Source organism: Athene cunicularia (assembly GCF_003259725.1).
Source record: "Athene cunicularia isolate RWA chromosome 15 unlocalized genomic scaffold, athCun1 chr15_part1, whole genome shotgun sequence".
In the NCBI taxonomy this organism is placed as follows: Eukaryota; Metazoa; Chordata; class Aves; order Strigiformes; family Strigidae; genus Athene; species Athene cunicularia.
Genome location: NW_020799121.1, coordinates 12,528,734 through 12,546,495, shown reverse-complemented (window position 1 = coordinate 12,546,495; position 17,762 = coordinate 12,528,734). Strand labels below are relative to the sequence as shown.

The 17,762-nt window shown below is 42.6% G+C and overlaps 1 protein-coding gene across 1 annotated transcript in view; it reads right to left on the bottom strand.

Moving 5' to 3' along the window:
• Positions 1–9,435: 9,435 nt before the first annotated feature.
• SBNO1 (strawberry notch homolog 1) overlaps positions 9,436–17,762 on the bottom strand; it is a 32,716-nt gene continuing 24,389 nt past the window's right edge. Inside the window, exons 20-31 of the mRNA XM_026859967.1 lie at positions 16,906–17,041; positions 16,376–16,488; positions 16,205–16,276; positions 15,634–15,733; positions 15,033–15,107; positions 14,639–14,785; positions 14,463–14,557; positions 14,170–14,262; positions 13,579–13,716; positions 12,781–12,857; positions 11,837–12,030; positions 9,436–10,854 (exon numbers count right to left, since the gene is read on the bottom strand). Coding sequence (XP_026715768.1) covers positions 10,712–10,854; positions 11,837–12,030; positions 12,781–12,857; positions 13,579–13,716; positions 14,170–14,262; positions 14,463–14,557; positions 14,639–14,785; positions 15,033–15,107; positions 15,634–15,733; positions 16,205–16,276; positions 16,376–16,488; positions 16,906–17,041 — 1,383 coding nt within the window. The 3' untranslated portion in view covers positions 9,436–10,711. The remainder of the gene's footprint in view (positions 10,855–11,836; positions 12,031–12,780; positions 12,858–13,578; positions 13,717–14,169; positions 14,263–14,462; positions 14,558–14,638; positions 14,786–15,032; positions 15,108–15,633; positions 15,734–16,204; positions 16,277–16,375; positions 16,489–16,905; positions 17,042–17,762) is intronic.

Sequence of the window (17,762 nt, the reverse complement as noted above, 5' to 3'; positions counted from 1 at the left end):
CTTTACCCATCACAGAGACCCGTGCAGCAGCAAGGAGAAAGAGATGGGAAGTTTGTTCCTTTTTCTGGAGGAAGTTTATATTCAAATACTTACCTCCACATTTCTAGGGATCCAGCATCATACATAAAATAATCATAGAGGCACCTACAAGTTTCTGAGCACTAATTTAATCTGTAAATCTTCAAACTGCTCTCTTGTGCTACAACTAAGATGATGACCCAAAATGAAGTGAAAAATCTCTGATAAGCCTAGGCTGAAAATGAACCTTTTTAAGCCTTAAGTAAAGGCAGGCTTAACCTCTTTGAAGAGCACAAGTGGTAGAGGCAAGTGAGTGTCAGCTCTAACAAACAGCATTTTAAAAGATACTTTACAGAGCTGAGTACCTTTCTTACTGGGATTGTAATAATCTAGTGCCTCCTGGTGCAGAGCACCTCCTTCCTTAGGCCCTGCTCCAGGGACACCTCATATAATCCTGGGGCTGTCTACGACACTGGTGCAGAGGGAAAATTGTGCATTTTATCCTTTTTGGCACCATTGTTGCTCCCTTCTTATCACCTTGCTACAGCTCCTTCCTTACATTCCTGTCTCTGGTCCCTACGACTGCTTTCTACTGATGGTACAAGGTTTCTCTCTTGCTCTTTTTGTTCCCAAGAGGAAGCTGACAGCCCTTGGTGTCCCTTGGTGATGTGCTTTTGGCTGATGTTTGCTGCTTACTGCCCCATTGTCACCAAAATGCAGGAGAGACACCCAATCCTGAATAGAAATCCAGCTCTACCCTGTTGCCTTTTCTTCTCACACTTCAAAATACCCCTGGAAGCTCTGGATTGCTCCCCCTCTCGCAGGGAACAGCTCCCTGAGACCCTCTGCAAGGGGGGCTGTAATACAAAGAGTGCCGAGGCCGAAAGAGCTGCGGCAGCAGCCATGAGCCAGGCCCTAGGAAATCCTCTCCCAGCGCCTGGCCCACGTCAGCAGACAGGCTTGCAACAATTTTGGATCGAAGTTTGGATGCCTATTCTAGACAGGCTCTCCCCTTAAATTCTCCCAATTTTATCCAGGACAACTTTTTCCCAGCCTAGCCCTGCTCCCCACTTTCAGATGGTTCCTCCCAGGCCAGATGTCGTATTATCTGGAGCGACTTTCCCTCCCAGCCTTGTTTTCCTCCTACTCCTGAGTCCTTTGTCTGGCTGCCAAGTGGAACAGCCCTGCCAGGCAGACAGCTGCTCAGCATCGCCGCGCGGGTGCTGCCCTATGGGCTGAGGAGCCGATTCCAGGCTCATTCCATCTTTGAGGGGGACGTTCTGCCTTAGAGATGGCGTGTACCAGGAGGAGAAAAAGCAAATAGCACCTGTAAAGCTGTCGGAAGAGATTGGAAATGTTTAAGATAAAGAGGCCTTAATGCTACTCTGGGTTTACCTTCGAGATAGCAGGAGTAGCAAGCCTGCTCGCTCCTGCTCTGGCTGGAGGTCTCCCTGGAGGACCACAGAGTGGGAATGAGAAGTTTCCAAGCCCTCAGCCACAAAAGCACAGGCCTGGAATCTCTCTAATGAGAGTTTTCCTCTTTGCAGTTTGCCAGGCAAACAAGCACCAGGCACCAATATCAAAACCAGCCCAGATTCCGATGAAAACCAGCAAAGAAAATAAGAGCAGAAAGGAAACAGATTCGTTTTGCTTGTTAGGAACAGGCAAATAAAGCTCCGGAGCCCCCCTCAGCCAGCAGCAGACTCGTCCTGCCCTGCCCGGCGAGGGCTGAAGCCAGGCGGGTTGCCCGGCTGGGGGCTCGGGCCCAGGGGCTCCTTCTTCCTTGCCCCTGCTCGCAGGGACGGGTTATCACGTTATCCCACCATGGTACAGGGCTCCCCTGCATCGTCTTTCCAGACAAACCAGCGCTCCACCCTGCTCGGTTCCTTCAGTTTGCCTGGAAGGACTCTCCCTTCTCGCCCTGCGGGCTGGACTCTGGTTATCCTCCCACTGCTGAGCCCTTGAAGGCCGTGCCAAGGAGGGCGGCCCGGCCCAGGGCGCAGCGAGCTGGCACCGCCGGGCTGCTGGGCTGCGGCCTGGCCCTGCCTCTGCCTCCCGCCCTGTGCGGCTGCGGGCCCGGGGCAGGGAATACCCCACCCTTTGGCTGGGGCAGAGGAGCCTCAGAGACTTGCTTTCATCCCAGCCCTGTCTGGGAAAGCTCCTGAACCTGCTCTGCGCCCAGGAGCGGAGGAATCCACAGCAAAGCTGAGTGCTGGCTCGCCTGAAGTGCTTCCCATATGCAGGCTGGTGTCAGACACCCAAACGCCCTCATCACATTGTGTCCGTGTGAAATAAGCGTCCACATGACACCTGCAACGGCTGCAGAATCAAATTACATTTTGGAGGGGTCAAGCCTCACTGAAAGCCTTCCAAGTGCAAACCAAGTATCACCAAACCAGTGACGTATTCCTGAAACAAATAATCGAGAGGCACAGACACCGCTGTCTCCCCATAGCCTCATTTCGACACCAACTGTAAAGCCTGATGGGAGCATCCCTAATTGTTTTGTTACTGGTCATTTGAGCAAAGGAAGTGGAGGAGAGATTGGAAGCAAAGCCCAGGGCTGGAAAATGGAAATGACTGTGAGGAAAGGAATGTGGAGCTTCACAACAACTCAGGGGGCAGAAGAGCACAGAGAGAGATGGAGGAAGGAGGAAAGATGGGGGGTAAATTGCAGTGACACAACAGCACAGTCTGGCAGTCAGTGCATGGCTCGGGCAGCTCCCCGGTGGCCCCTGGTCGGGCGCCGTACGGCCCTCGGCTGACACTGCCAGGCACGGCACTTCTTTCCCTCGCTCAGGCCAGAGCCTCAGCCACGGCTTTTGCCAGGATGAGTCTAACACATCTGCTGAGCTCCCGCCCCAGGACACCACTTGATGCAGAAGTGAGAGCTATGAAGTTGTCTCTTGCTGAGCTGGTGCCCGCGTATGAGGGTCACTGGTGTGAGAGCCTCTGAGCCACGCTCAGTGTGTGCGTGTGGAGCCGTGCCGTGCCGATTGCTGGATTTCACCCTCCCAGCAGAGGCAGGGGGTCAGGGTGATGCTCACGGCGATAGGGCTTGGAAATGCCAAGTATTTTCAGGCAACCAAATAATCAAATCCCGCCTAAACATCTGCCTGAAGAGTGACAGCAACAGCCTACTGCCCTGTAATACTGCCTACGAACCCCTTCTTCACCCCCTACAAAAGCAAAGAGGGGAGGCCGTGGGGTCCCCCCAAATCTCTCTGGACCAGACACACCGTGGGCTTCCCCACAGAGCCGCTGGCCAGCCAGCCGCCCCGGTGGGCACGACAGCCTGGTAGCCACCGCGTCGGCCCCGTCGGGGGCTCTACGTGTGCGCAGAGAAAGGGAGGGACAATCCTGGATGTGAAGGATTTACAGCCCTGGCAGACGCTCGTCACAGGAGATAGCGTCGTCTGTAATTTAAATAGTGCAGTCTGAAGCTGAGACTTGCCAGCGATCGAACGCAGCACGGCTGAGGCGCGAGCCAAAGGCAGAGCCCCCGAGGCCCTGCAGCGTGGTCCATCTGCCCAAAAGGGCTTTCAGGAGGGCAGGCCAGGCCGTGGCATCCCCCCCAGGAGCGAGCAGGCCTGGGACGTGCTTTTCTCTTGCCAGAGAGGGGAGACAACACCAGTGTTTCGCTTGAGTCCACCCTGGAAAGCAGCAAAGGGCCAGTGGGACACACGTGGCTCAGCAGCTGTCTTGCAGCGCCAAGGCCTGAACGGGGGGGAGGTGGAACTGGGGGGCCCCTCACAAAAGCAGGCAAGAGCTGTCGCTAAGAAAGTCCCAGTCCTGAGCGCTGCCTGCGTGAAGCAGCACTGCCCGTGCCCAGGGCCCCGCTCTCCCGCACGGGGGTAGCGCTGGGGATGGTTTGCAGAGACCAGCTGCGGGCTCAGATCCTCTCTGTCTCGTTGCTCACATCATTTTTATTCACTCCAAGAAACTTCAGGGGAGATCTTACCCAGGAGTAATTAAATTACTTGGACCCTGGTTTATGATTTAACTTAGTCGCTCTGGCTAAGCTGATACAGATCTCTTGTTTCATGCCCTGCAATTCTTTGTATATTTAGCAGGCACACTCAATTCTTCCACCCTATAAATGTGGAAGGAAGGAACATATAAACCAGAGCTGGACTTCCAAAGGTAGACGCCATCAGCTCACGAGCTGCCTGCCTGGCATTTTTAAGGTGTATTATTTACATATTGGAGAAAAGCCAACCTAAACCTCTCAAGATATTTCTGCCTTACTTACAGAACAAAGTCAACTGCTTTATGAAAATGAATAATTAAATTCTGAGGTTTGGGCATCTTCGTTTATTGCTGAGAACTTGGCATCATCACTTTTCCAGATTCGGGGAGAATGAGAGTAAAAGTCAATATAAACTGATTTACAAAAATGAGATTAGATTAGTCTGTTTATCCCAAACCAACTCTTTGGATAAAGATATTTGCGTACTCTGCATAAAATATGAAGTTGATACTTTCCAATCTTGATACAGTTTTTATAAACTCTCATTACAATTAGCATTTAGAGAACATCATGAATCTACTCTTAACTACCGATAAACCTAGTTTAATTAACCAGTGATATTAACCACTGTAAGTGCCAGGTATTTAAGAGGATTGAAAGAAAAGATGTTTGGATTATTAAAACATGACTTCTGCTAGTCTGAAGGATCCTAAAATGGAGTGACAATGAAGATGTTTAATGGATGCAGAAGTACTGCTGGAAGGTGTTCCAGTATAAACAACCTACGTGGTTCCACAACAAAATTAAAAGGGGGTAAAAAAAAGAAAAAAGTAGTAGTCGGTTTAATTTATTTAAATTTTTTTTACTAAAAAAAAAAAGAACTCAATACAGAATTTATCATGTTCCAGAGTTTGCCATTTTGGTGCATATAAATCTTTCTAAACATTGCTAAAGATTAATTTTATTGCCAGGCACTCAAAGTTCTGTCACTCTGCGTGAGGACAGTTGGCATGGACAGGAACTGTCTGCTCCCCTGGAGAACACAGCGACACGCAGCACAATACTGTGCTGGAGGATGAAATCTTTAAGGTTGGCAAAGGTTTCCAATTAGGGCAGGCAATAAAAAGAAGACATACAATTAATCTTGAACGTTACGTGTCTGTGGCGCTCTGTGACATTGGACTATTATAGGTGCAGTCTGCAAAAGTCCTACTTTAAAAAAAATAGCCTGTCCTTTGCACAGAGGTAGTCTCACAGCAAAAGTTATTGCAAGGGCGTGGTGCAGCCCCTCCACAGGACTGCTGGGAGATGCTGGGGCAGTGAACACCCACCTCAAATAAAATTCAGTCGGCTGTGGGACTTGATGTCAGTGACTGAAAAATAGATCAAACGACTTGGCAAATAAAACTGCTATTATGTGCCTGCGATGAATCTGGCATTTTACTGGTTATTCTCTCCAAATCATAAAGCAGATACATAAATATGTGTGTAATTGGAAGCGTCAGGAGAAATGTCTCTGTATGCTTCCCAGTGCAAATCCAGTCGAGGAAAACTCTTTCACAGGTGACCCGTCTCGGTACAGTTAGGCCCCAAGCGCAGCTAAGCTCAGAAACCCCAGTCAAACTTACAAAACGTAACATGTTGATTCGGCTATTTAAGCACTGCAGAACTTTTATAACCAAAAGAGACTGCTTGGCTCTGAACGTATCTCTGGGTTGGTTTAGCTGCCTGCTTAAGCACAGCAGACCCACTGCGTCCCGCTGCCCTCTCAGCACAGACATCTTCTGGGGATAAACCTCAGCGTCCTTTACGTGTGTCTTTAAACTAGTTTTGGCCTCAGCTGTCCAGTTCCCATTCTTGAATCTTATTACTGCCTCAAGTTTCATTCACTCAAAAATTGTTTTGGACCAATTAATAGCGAAACAAGTAAGTTCTTGCTAGGTTTTTACTTATTGCTCTCTTTAGCATCAGCTTTTAGAGGCAATCTGCCCTCAGCTGTGGCTGAGAAACATGGGTATTTCCAGTCTTTCCTTCCCTCCTTCAACATTTTTCGCCTTAAAAAAGAGGGTTGTTGCTTTTCCAACTCAATATACAACCTAAGCATCGAGTGAGGCCAGCAGAGCTCTCAGCTGAAGCGTCAGCCCCGGAGGTTTCCCATGGATCATTCTGCACCCAGGCGCGTTTGCGGTCGAGTTCCTTTATTACTTGTGCCAACTTTGTCAGTCTTTACCATGAGAGTCTGTGACACTGAACCATACACTGCAGCTGCCAGTACATGACAAAAACGCCTCCGTTATGTCTCCACATTCATTGTTAAAGCTCGGACTGACCACAGAAACTACCAGAAGTATTTTGTCGCTATTTGCAGCTGGACTTTTTTTGCCATGAGTCTCCAGTCAACAGACTTTGCAAACCACTTAATTCAGGAAACAACTGTATGGCCACAGTCCTTCCCAGCAAGAGGGGAAGGGCAAAACTTGTGTGACAACTGCTGAAAGCTTAAGGGCTAAATAAGAAACAAGACAATTAAGGGGATTTCTCATTAATCTCTTAACTTTCATATAAAAATATGGCGTTTTTTATCTGGCAACTAAAAACACGCACCATTTTTTCAGAGGTAGGAAAGTTCCCCTACCTCTATTCTGCACATTTAGACACTACACGAAGCTCAAAACTTTCCCAGGAAATACTCTACAACTTTGACGTTGTTAGGACAGTGGGCAGGTGCTACTGCTGATGCATTTAATTCTAGAATTTGTATTGTAGGAGATCACTGAATGCACAATTAGAGATACTAGGAAGAAAATGGAAATGTATTTAGGATTAAAGCTCAAGATCTGAAACGCACTGAAAAAACTAAAGAAAACAAACTACACGCAAATTCAAATATTTGTTTCTCTCTTATACAGGCACTAAGAAGTGAATAGTACCGGGCACTGAAAGACACTGGAAATCCATTTCTCTCAACAAAATGCATTAAACACTAAAAATATAGAATAAACCCACATAGCATCAAAAGGATCATGGAAGACAGACAATTGATAGTTTTGAAAAAAAATGATGACAACATATAACATCTACAATGTATGCACACATCCCTTGGAAGTTTATATATGCTATATATATTTCAAAGTACACACAAACTGCCTGTTTGGCAAGTTGAGAAAATAGGAATACATCTTGGGAAGGTCATGAAGAAAACAAACACAAAGGAAAACAAGAGTTATTTACATTCAATAGTTCAGTAGCCTTTAACATCTCTATATACATACATACTCTTTCTATATATGTACAGACTGCGATGGGATCTGAATGAAGCTTATTCCGAACACAAAAGAAAAATACAAAAACCCCTCGATAATTCACTTGACAAATGTTTACAGGTTGCAGAGCTTTCTTCATTTACAAAGAAAATACTACACATTGACTAGACAACTAGCATCTTTGGGAACTTTTAAGTCCTTACAAGAGGTGTGTGTTCCCAACGGACCATACAGCAACTGGAAAAAAAAAAAATAATTGAAAACCTGCTGTGCAGAGGGGGTTTGTAGTGGGTTATAATTGCATTTACTGTATCAGATGTATCTTAAGTATGAAACTAGTTAACAAGTCAAAATTTAGTTGCTGTCAAGGGACAGTTTAAAAAAGAAAAGCCCAAATTTTATCCCTTCAATTCCCAAATCAGCTTAAATGTATCTTCCCCTTCTACAGCACGCTTCCAAAACTCAGGCAGTACAGAAATTACTGCCACTTTATGTTTAGCTTTGCCCTGTTATCAGAGACATCTATCCTTTATAAATTCTCTGGCCATTTCAGATGGCGATTCGTACAAAGCAGATCAATGCCCCACAAGTAGGAAAAATACATTCTTGCCTAGCCTGGTAATTTATACGACATGACAGTTGGTCTCTCCTTTTTCCTCCCTGTGAGGATGTTTGTCTTACGGGCAGTGCTGCAAGAGGATACCGCATAGCTGTTCCTTATCCCATCTTCAGTGCTATTTATATTCCTTTTTTCTCCCCCAAGCTTTATCAGCAGCTCATGCAAGGAACAAACTACTACCAGAAAACCACACCCCAACCACCAAGCAGGAATTTTCAAGAGAGAAGATATTTCTGTAGCTTGAAGGCTTTTTTTGGATGTTAACTTTTTGAGATGTTATAACACTCCAGAGCTGTGGATGCAGATGTGTTAGTAACTGGATGACAAAGCCAAGGCAGTGATGGTGGCAAGGAGCAGAGAGCAGGCAGAGGAGAGCAAGTGGGGGAAGGGGTTTGTGGGATGGGAACAGGTCTTATGGATCTTCTAACTACCATCAGGGTTTTTTTCCCCTCTAGAGGACAAAAGTCCATGGGAAGTTTAAGAGGGTGTGAGGGAACAGCATATGCTGTGAACTCCCAAAATAGTGTGGTTTGGTTATCAATACTGAGAACATCCAGTATTTGCTCCTCCCAAAGTTAGCACAACAGCCTGAGAAGAACACTTAGGAACTGAAGTGTATTTAAATAATGACTTGTTTTTAAAAAAAAATTATTTAAAAAAAATCACTACTTGTGAACCTACTACTTCTAGGACCGTCTTATTGAGGACTAAGATCTAAAATATTACATTACCATCACAGATGGTAGAAGTTTCTACACCAAATAATTTTAAAAAGAGAGCAAAGTCCACACCCAGTTGCTGTTACTAGCTATTTGGTTCACTATCTGCTGCAATAGTAATTGGGCAGCGTACTTCTCAAAATCCCACTGATTTTCCTGGAATGGATGCCGGGTACATCCAACAGCGGGTATGAAACACATGAACATCCTCCCCACACCATGCCTGTGGGCTACAGTTTTCCAGGGCACTATCAGCTCCTACGGGTGTCACAGCACTTACTACCAGAGGATTAAGTCTCCCCCCACACCTACCACCGGCATGACAAGCACTTTACAGAGATGCAGCAGGCGCTAGGGCAAGAGGGAGAGGGCTGATTTCTTCTGGCTCTGTGTTCCCAGTCAGCCCCAGCCCCGCGAGGGCAGCAGGCTGACTCCCTCCCCTGACAAGCAGGTGCCCTGTTACCGCACCGGCACGTTGGCGCAGGCGGCGTCAACACAACCTCAAGCAAAGTAATTCATGTAAGGGAACTCACTTCAGCCTGAAGTTGTGGAAGTTCTGGCCCCGTTACTTATGGAAAAACTCTGACACTTGCATCTGGCTCGCTGAGTGTTTACAGAAGTGACATGCGCTGCTCTGTCAGGTGTGACCCCTACTGAAAACATGCATCAAGGTTTAAACACAGTTTACTTCTTGCCTTATTAATTAATGAGTTTAACTGAGATACTTGGACTGCAAGACAGAAGCCTGGTTAAAGCAGACTGGAACATGCCAAGTCCTGTCGAATTCCAATTGTACAGACTTGTTAGTTTTTTTGGAATACAGCGATTGCCTAAACAAGACTCCACTTCTTGTTAGTACAATAACTTTTATTTGACATCTACAAGATCATTATCTTGTAGTTTTTTTGGACAGGTTTATACAATCTCAATTTTTCAATAGTGCAACCTGTGCAAGCAAGAAATGACAAACATTGTCCTTCACTTTCTTATAAACATCTACTATTATAGGCAAAACAAAACTTACCCATATTATAGATAAGTGACTATTCACATTTGTACATTACAATTTCTTTAAACAGCTCCAGATAAACTCTACAATGTCTTACAACATATTAAACAGTATTCAAGTTACTGGGTAACAGAAACAGCACATACAGCAGAACCCTCAAGTGTTTCCCATTCTCTAATTTACAGCTCAAGTAAGGTTTCATCTTACAAGTGACAAATTAAATTACATTAATGAAGTAAAAAATATAAGATTGTATGCGAGATGGAAGTGAATTTGCACTTAAGTTTCCATAACCACCTCGGATTAAGGAAATGCTTCAATTTAAGGAAAATAGGCATCCAGCCATCTTTGCAGTACACATTAGGAATACCATTAATACATTAAAAATGAACTAATTTTAATTTAAGATGTTTATCACAAAAAGAACATGTTGTAGACTCAAATATATAACCCCCAGGAGAGAACCAGAAAAAATGCAACACCTGGGTATAAACACTATAAAAATGCAATAACCAATGCTGTACAACTAAGATTGTGTTTCTCTCTGAATTCCTGTCTTGTGTGTTTATCCTGTCCATGCCCGTTTCCAAAGACATGCACTGTCAAACAGAAACTGGGAAGGAACCTGAATGCATGATGTGCAACCTCTAGGTTTCATGCTTTTATAAACTCATAAATTGAAGAGAAAAACCCAATATATATTTTCTATATATATACTCAATACATGCATTCAAGGATATCTCCCACAGCAATGGCATTGATGCACTGCGTTAAACCCTGAGCACTGTATGACAAGATAAAAATAAAGCCTGCTTGGGGATTTTCAAGCATTTTCAAACAAATTGTGGTTTGTAGCTTAAAAGGCCAAAAGTAAAAGCAAACAGGAAGCACTACAGAGAGCATAAGGAAAGACAGATGCACCACCAATAAACAACTGCTGGCTTTCAGTTCTACCAACCTTTTTAGATCTCTTTATTCCCAAAGTATTTGAGAGCACACAACTGAACTGAAAAAGTTATATTTCTTTGGAATCTGTCCCTGATTTTTATGCAAGTGATATGCTTTTACAGCCTTTTCCTCAAACACCAAAGTCAACACCTGTAGTTTGTCCTCTTATGCATTGTTGAAGTTGGTGATGCTTTGCGGGTGATGCTGCTGCCAGATCTGCTGCTGTTGTACTGCAAGCTGTTGAGACTGGTCTGACGTTGACAGGAGGTTTACAAGGGGTGATACACAATTTGCAGGAATGATCAAACCTGAAAGCAGCAACAAATCAGTTGTTTCGTAAGCACGGAAATGATTTGTTCATTAAAACCTCAGGCTGACGATTCCACCGTTTAATTAATGCAACAGTCAACAGTAACCATTCCCAGAGTCAAGTCTAATCAAGCACAGCTATGAGTTCTGCTTCTCTCTGAAGGTTTATCTTCAGGAGTCACTACGTCCTTTAGGTCACGAATTAATAGACAGTTGCCATTCTGCCCCTAAAGACAAGTTTTATTATTCTTATGTTACCCACTGCAACATAAAACCAGAAGTCAGCTATTGTTTTCTAACCTCACAGAAGTTACACCACCATGAAAGTTTAAAATACAGAAAAAAACTTATATAGTTTCAACATCTTAGAAAACTGTTACTAGAGCCAGAGCTGCCATGATACCGCACATCCACAGGAAGTCCACATTTAAAAAAAAAACCAAAACCAAAAAAACTGAAAGAGATTTCAGCCTCTGAGGTACCCACCATGAGGGCTTCCCTAAGAGGTTTAGCAAAAAGAAATAACATCATCATCTTGAAGTCAATTTACTATTGATTACACTTGACTTTCAGTAGCCTAAAAACCATGAAACCAACTATTTCAAGTGCTTGCTATTCTTTGCCAGAAGCGGGGGAAAAAAAAAAATGAGCCCTTATGGTTTCAAAGGTAGCTTGGCTGGAACAGGCCAAACATGACGGTTTTGTTCCTTGAAAACTGAAAGAACTGACAGAGTAAGTGTTCCAAAGCCTGGCTGAAAAAAAATGTCTTCTTTCTTTAACCTGACTCAGAACAGTGTTTGTACTGTCAATGCAGATTTCAACAGTTGTACTTCTGCCCCTCCCCATACAGCAACAAAGCCTTTTCTTTTATAAGCATCTTTATAAAGAAGTCTCCTACACGAGACTCAACACGGTCTGACCTGAAAGTCGGAACTACCTTCTACTTAAAAATGGAAATAAAGAGGCAGACAAGCCACCTACCTACGATCCTCTGCCCATCTTCTGTTCTTAGACGAACTATTTGCATTTTCACATTTGTACCACTCACAGAGGCTAGAACGCCTTCTACTTTTGTCCAGACGCTCAATACTGAACCACACAAGACGTAGTAAGTTCGACAGCGGAGTCCCACTTCACAAACTAATCCCAAGCCTGCCTTCTTACAATTGCCTCTCCTACAATAGAGAGGAAAAAAAAGCTTTCAAAAGAATTCTGCAAACAGAACTTAGCCCATTCAATTAAAAGTGAGACTTGAAGTTATTTAACACGTATCAAGAGCTGAGTGAGGACTGCAAGTACACAGAAAGGGAAGGATACTTTATCCACAGCAGGCCTCTAGTGGTAAAGCTTTGAGAAGTGTTGGCCTATTTAGGACCACATCTTCAAAATGTACAGACGGAACTTTAAGCCAAAGATACCACTCATTTAGATCATATGATCAGTGTATTTCAGCAGCTCCAATATTAATTTGAAACTTCTAGCAGTTATGCTGTTCCTCAGGAATTAAGACATCAGCTGCTGAGTCAGACACAGAGGAGGTAGCATAAGAACAGCTGTTTGTGACATTTATCTCATCTCTGCATGAAGTATAAATATTCCCCACCCCTGCCAATAACATCTGAACTATCTGACCACAATAATAGATCAGGATTAAGACACTTAAAGCTCAAGCTACTCCTAGGTCATTATATTTCTACTGGAGTGCAATTTATACATTAGCATTCATCTAATATATTAAGACTTTAAGGGGAAGTGCAAAGCTTCATGTTTCCACTCAAAGGTTGGGTCATTTGACTGGTCACGTGACAATTTTTCTTAAGCAAGAAACACAAGATTTCACATGAAGAGCAAACCAGAAATAACGATAAACCGGTTTAGGCAAACAGTTTATGTTAAAAAGGATCTATGGGCATACAAATACTGACCAGTAAGCATGGGTGCAGGTATCCGCAGAAGAATTGTACTGCTCCAACCAGTGCGGCAGAGCGTCTTCAGAAGGTACCTGGAAAAGTCAAAGTGGGAATAATCAAAGTAAAACACATCAAGACTTGCATAGAACAAAAGCAATTTGGTCATTACTATGAGAAAAGAGGAAGCGCCAACATGAGAATGGTGAAGAGAGGTACATTACCCTATATTATTATGATTTCAGGTTATTCAATAGAAATGCCACCTCAAAGGATGAGCAAAATGCTTGAACAAAGCACAACCTCAGTAATGGGAACAGCAGAATCTCAGAGCTTTCTGGTAATGAACCTGATCTCAGAGTTTCCTCAAGTTTTTACAAATTCAACACTATAAAATTGAGGAGAACCATTAGCTATTTTACCAGTGTCTCAACAAAATAATCCACTAGAATATTTAAAATGTCATCAGCCAACAGCTGAAGCTTCAGGATCATTGCTAGAACACACTGTACACAGCTGCTTATTTAAAAGCAGGTTTGTACACCTTACACAAGACTTCTCCTTGCTAGACCCTAAAAAAACCTCATTTTATGTTACCACGCCATGGATTATTTATATTCAGAAAGCTTTCGATATAGAAATGCAGAAATTTTACAGACCCAGTTAGAAAGACCCAAATATAAGCTCTGCTCTGGAAAAAATACACCTAGTTTTTGACTGCCAGAATTATACACAAATACCAGAAAAAGAAAGTGCTTACATTTCAGATTTTTCTAAATTTGTTTTAAACTAGCTTAATTTTAAAAAAATGGTTACCTTCTTATATTTCTTTTTCAGGTCTGCACATGTTTCTAGTTTGAGTTGTTTCCCAGTATTTGGTCTGTATACTAAAAAAAGCTTCTTTTTAGGATTCACTTCTTTTACTAGAATAGCGGTTTTCTTGTTATTTCTTATCTGGAAGAGACAGACAAACCCAAAACTTTAAGTTTAAATACACTGACAGTATCTACCTTCAGTGATTCCATACCATGTTCTTTACAGAGTAACACTGCGTGTGTGTGTGTACAGTAAGACACCCAGCAATAAGGACACCTTCACAAGACAATACCACTGATCCACATTAACCTCACAACTCTTCCTTACAGCATCTGGCTTCTGGATGCAGCTTTAAAGAAAAGCTAATAATTTGGGCTCACACTCCTATCAGAAAATATCCTGAGCAGCTCTAAAGGAGTGCTTCATACTTAGCGTTGGAAACAAGCAACGTGAATTTTAATGTAAGATTGAAAATTTGCAAAACTGAACAGTAATTAAGTTGAACAGTAAATTTTTCAGAGGAGACAACATATTTGGTTAGCCCACAAAAACACTTCTCCAAGCAGAATCCAGGAGACAAAAGAATCTTACCTGTAGTGATAAATAAAATCCATCATCTGGACCTGTCTGTTCTGCCCAGATCTTAGTTGCTTCGTCCCAAGACATTCCTCTCTCTACACTGATCTGGAAGAGAACCACGCAGGGGTATTTGAGTGGAAACAGACTTTAAATCAGTTACAGAACTGCAGAACTAAATATGGCCCAGTGCAAGGCCTGGAACCTCCCCTCACTCAGCACATGCTTAAGCTAACTGCCACATTTTAAAAACTTATTGGCAAGCAAGTTTTATTAGCTCATACAAAGACGACACAGAATTAACTTACTGTGTATAGTTCTACATGTCCAGAGGTAGAATATCCAGGAGTTAAAAACTTCTTAACATCTGCCTTTCTTACTTTCTCATCCCCAGAGCCCAAATCTTAAAAAAAAAAGGGAAGTATAGAGTTATTCTGTTTCTCTGTTCTTAAGTACACGAGTACTGAGAAACTGATTTACTCACCTAAGATGCCCATATCATATCTTCCATTCTTTTTAGCATTTTGAATAACCGCATTTAACGTGTCAGAAAAGTACTGGAATAGAGCATTCTGCTGATGTACTTCCATACCAAGAATTCTATTCAGAAATTTTCCTATATTGTTATAATCTTCAAAAAGAATAAGAAATATATGTATTAGGTCAATGATTGTTTGATGACAAGCTCTCAATCAGTATTCAAAGAGTCTCAAAAAAAGACTGCTTAAATCAGTTCTTTCAGAAATGAGGAAACCAGTCTGAAGTTCTCCAAAAAAGTCATTTTTTAGTTACACTGTCAGTTCTGTTGCTAGGAATCCACTATCATGATATATGATATTCCTAGTGACATTCTAAAGATACACTAAACACACAAATACCTTTATCGAGCGTTAGTATTCCAGATCTGTCTTCTACATTTATCAAGCCTACGCCAATCAATCCCTGACGAACATCTAGGAAAAAGGAAGAAGTTAGATCATTGCTGCTTTGCCATCTAAAAATAAACCACTGAAGTAACATTTAGCATTCCTGTTTCAGGATCTAATTCCAAAACTTCTAACATCCCTTAAATGCATTACTTGCAATTTCTACCTAAATCATCAGTAAGCAGAAGACACAACTTCGCCTTCTGTCCTTCCAGGAAGCACAGGCAGGGAAAACTAATAATGCCACTGTACACGAGCCCACAGAGGAACAAGATATTGCAAGAGATAACGGGAATGTGAAGTTAAAGAACTGTATGTAATACTTTGGCCAAGCAGATATAGAACATGCCTTATATTGAGAGTTCACATATCTTGTTTCATACGTGAACTTCAACATTCAAGGAATGTGCATAGGAATAACATCCAGTGAGAGCCCAGCTGAGCCAGCTGACTGGTTTAAATAGTAACGATGTTTTCTAGCTCTAGAATTATTTGCTTTTTCTGCACCCTGGAGAACAAAAGGTAGCTATTACATCCAGTGAGTTATACTTACCTTTGAAGAAGTCTCCAGGAAAATCAGGAGGCGGCGAGACCATTGGGGAGTCTAAGTTCACAATGGATTTCATAACAATCTCTAAAGCATTTCTTCCGTACTGTGTGAGAAAAAGAAAACTGCTCTAACAATGTGATCCAGTGTTTGTGCCTCAGCCCCAAGCACACATGGTTTAATATGTATTTGTAATTCAAAATAAAACGCTTTTCCCTGCAGTAGTAAGAGGAACTGGTTATTAGCTTTTCAATTATGAACTACACTACATAAATAGCCCAGTCTTAATTTCCAATTAAATTGCCAAATTAATCTTTCAGTTGTGACTGAAAGAACACATACCATTTACTTATTGTACTCAATTGCAGAAAAGTAATTTACACATGTATTTGTGTTCCACGTGGCTTTGCAAACAGAATTAAGAACATTTACTGGTTATCTCAGAAAGAGGCCTCCTATCAGAAAGTAACACAGAAGTAAAACACATCACAGGAGATGGAAAAAAATCCTTCCTCCACAGGTCATTTGTGGAATAAGCACCACAGCACGAGCTTTCCAACAGAAATAGAACCGTCACCTTGTTGTCAAAATTGAATCTGCTGAGGTCTCGAGTTTCTGTAGCCCGTCTGTCACCATGGGTGAGGGCTCCCTGTTAAGACACACCTTTGTAATTAAATCAAATTTTCTCAAAAGAAATCTAAGCTGTATTTTCTCAAATGAAGGATCAGACTTCTTGAAACAATCTTACCAAGCTCTCCAGTCTTTTTGCAACTATAGATGCAAATCTTTGCTCTCCTGCCAGTTCAGAAATCAGGAACACGTACTCTGGAGCAGTCACTTGGTTGGATCTATGAGTTCTTCCTGGATAATTAAGTAGAAGCACATATGTTAAACAAATTCCACTTCATTGAATATTCTAGAACTATGAGTTGTGAAGAGTACAGAAAAAAGGCTAGGACTTTAACCTACTGAAAATTAGTTTCTGCTGTAATACAGCCACGAGAAGGTAGTACTCTAGAGTTGTGTCAACTTTTGTAGACACTTGATACATGAAAAAACCCTAAGCTGCAGTCTAAGTTTGTCTGCTAGGTTTCTTTCAAAACTTTCAAGACTATTAGTTATGACTACACATAAAGCTGAGTCTGTTCACTGGTAAAGGAGACAGGAAGGGTCCTTCAGAGGTTGCTTAGTCAACATTCTTTTCCATTAATTAGCAGTAAATTCAGTTGGTATTACTGAGTTTGCTAGGGAAGGATACAAAAAAAAAAAGTTATTTACCAAACTGCTGTATTGCTCTGTCTGCACTCCATGGCAGCTCCAGGGTCATGTGAACTCTCCGTCTCTGATTCTTAGCTCTACGGTCTGCTTGCAATGATATACCAGAGCTGGCAGCCTCCGAGATTATGGCAATGTTCTTTCATTAAGAAAGGAGTTGTTAGTTAGCAATAAATCCAAGATCAAACTTCAGTTTTCAGTTTCTAAAAAACCCCTTAATTTTACAGTTACTGCTAACGTGGGTCTGGAATGGTTTCACTCTTATTTAGTCTTCCTATCTTAAGGAGAGGGGGAGGGGAGAAAACATACGGGTCTCCTATCAGTTAGACATGCTAAAGACTTAAGTGAAAGGAGTGGTTTTTCCTTTACTTTTCAACACCACCTTTCTGTGCAAATGAAGAAAGGCAGTATGATGCAGTCCTGTCATTCCAGAGGGCAGGTTTCTCTGATGTTGGCCTGCACTTCAGAAAAAACAGGGGAGGGACACAGGGAGACTGGCTCTGACAGCAAGCAACACGGAGGAGACAAAAAACTGCTGCTAATACTGTATAAGGAAGAGGATATGGCCATTCTAGTATCTGAACACGTTTGCCTTGAAAGAATGTAAATGTTTGGATTGTGTGCAAGTCACAGAACATGAGTATTTACCGCCAAGTGTAAGGACAGACCATAGAAGTTCCACACAAGGGCTACACTGACTTGATTTGCCCTCTTGTGGCAGCATGTCCCAAATGAACCATAGGAAAGTTGGGTTTTTTCCTCCTTTTATCAGCTTCAATTCTACCATTATTCCAGTCAGTATTTTTTTTTCAGAGTACAAAATAAAGGACAAAATCTGTAACTCTTCCCAGCATTATTTC